Source organism: Trichinella spiralis (genome assembly GCF_000181795.1).
Source record: "Trichinella spiralis strain ISS 195 chromosome Unknown Scfld6444, whole genome shotgun sequence".
NCBI classification, from domain to species: Eukaryota; Metazoa; Nematoda; class Enoplea; order Trichinellida; family Trichinellidae; genus Trichinella; species Trichinella spiralis.
Window position 1 is genome coordinate 5,970 of NW_003533383.1, and position 859 is coordinate 6,828.

The 859-nt window shown below is 35.4% G+C and overlaps 1 protein-coding gene across 1 annotated transcript; it reads right to left on the reverse strand.

The window, feature by feature from the left end:
- Positions 1 to 342: 342 nt before the first annotated feature.
- Positions 343 to 783, reverse strand: Tsp_12331 (putative sorting nexin-27). The gene has a single exon (XM_003366185.1). The coding sequence runs from the start codon at positions 781 to 783 to the stop codon at positions 343 to 345; it is 441 nt and encodes a 146-aa protein (XP_003366233.1).
- Positions 784 to 859: the final 76 nt, after the last annotated feature.

Below are 859 nucleotides of genomic sequence, written 5' to 3' on the forward strand. Positions count from 1 at the left end.
CGGCACAACTGAGTAATCTGAATTAGTTATTAGATAAAACAATATGAGTCTTGGACGGAATTGTTTGAATAAGACGACAGAATGTTAAAATGATATAACAATAGAAAATGATAGTGGAATAATTTTCTTGCCTTCACATTTCGATAAGAAAAATAATTAACTTCCACATAATTAACAGAAAATTCTAAAAACCACATAATTTATAACTATCAGAATACAATTTTGAAGAAATTGAAACTTTTTTCTTTCGGAAAATTTGAATATTGCCACTGAAGCTTGGAATCAACAAACATTGGTCCCAATGTCGACCACTTCTCACTGTTGATTCTTAAATGTAAGCATTCAATTTTCTGCCGACCGTTCTTCCATTATCCTTGCGCAGCAGTTCCACATAAATTGCGCAAATTGAGTGAAAACTTTCACCCGCTTCAGGTTGGCTGTTTCTGCATTGTATTCTATTATAAAACAACCATCTTCATCAACAGTGTACTTCTCAACATCTGGCCACTGCAATTCCAGAACTGCTTCTTGTGGTTCACCGCTGGATGAGCAAGACTGAAGAAGGTACCGTTTGAATCCTAGAGAAACAATAACATGTCCATCGTTTTTCCAAGAAGATAAACAATAAGGAAACGTAATTTCCGCATAACCAGGCAACGCTCTAGCCAATTTCAAATATTGTTGTTTACGTTGCACATCTTGCAAAGCCTTTAGCTCGTACAGTTTTTCATTTGCTTGTATTTGGCCGCTATTCACGTCATTAACAGCAAGCCAAAAAAACATGTCATGTAAGCATGCGTCTGTTGAACACAATTGTTGGTTCTTTATCCACATCAAAAAGCCATCTTTTTACAATAAA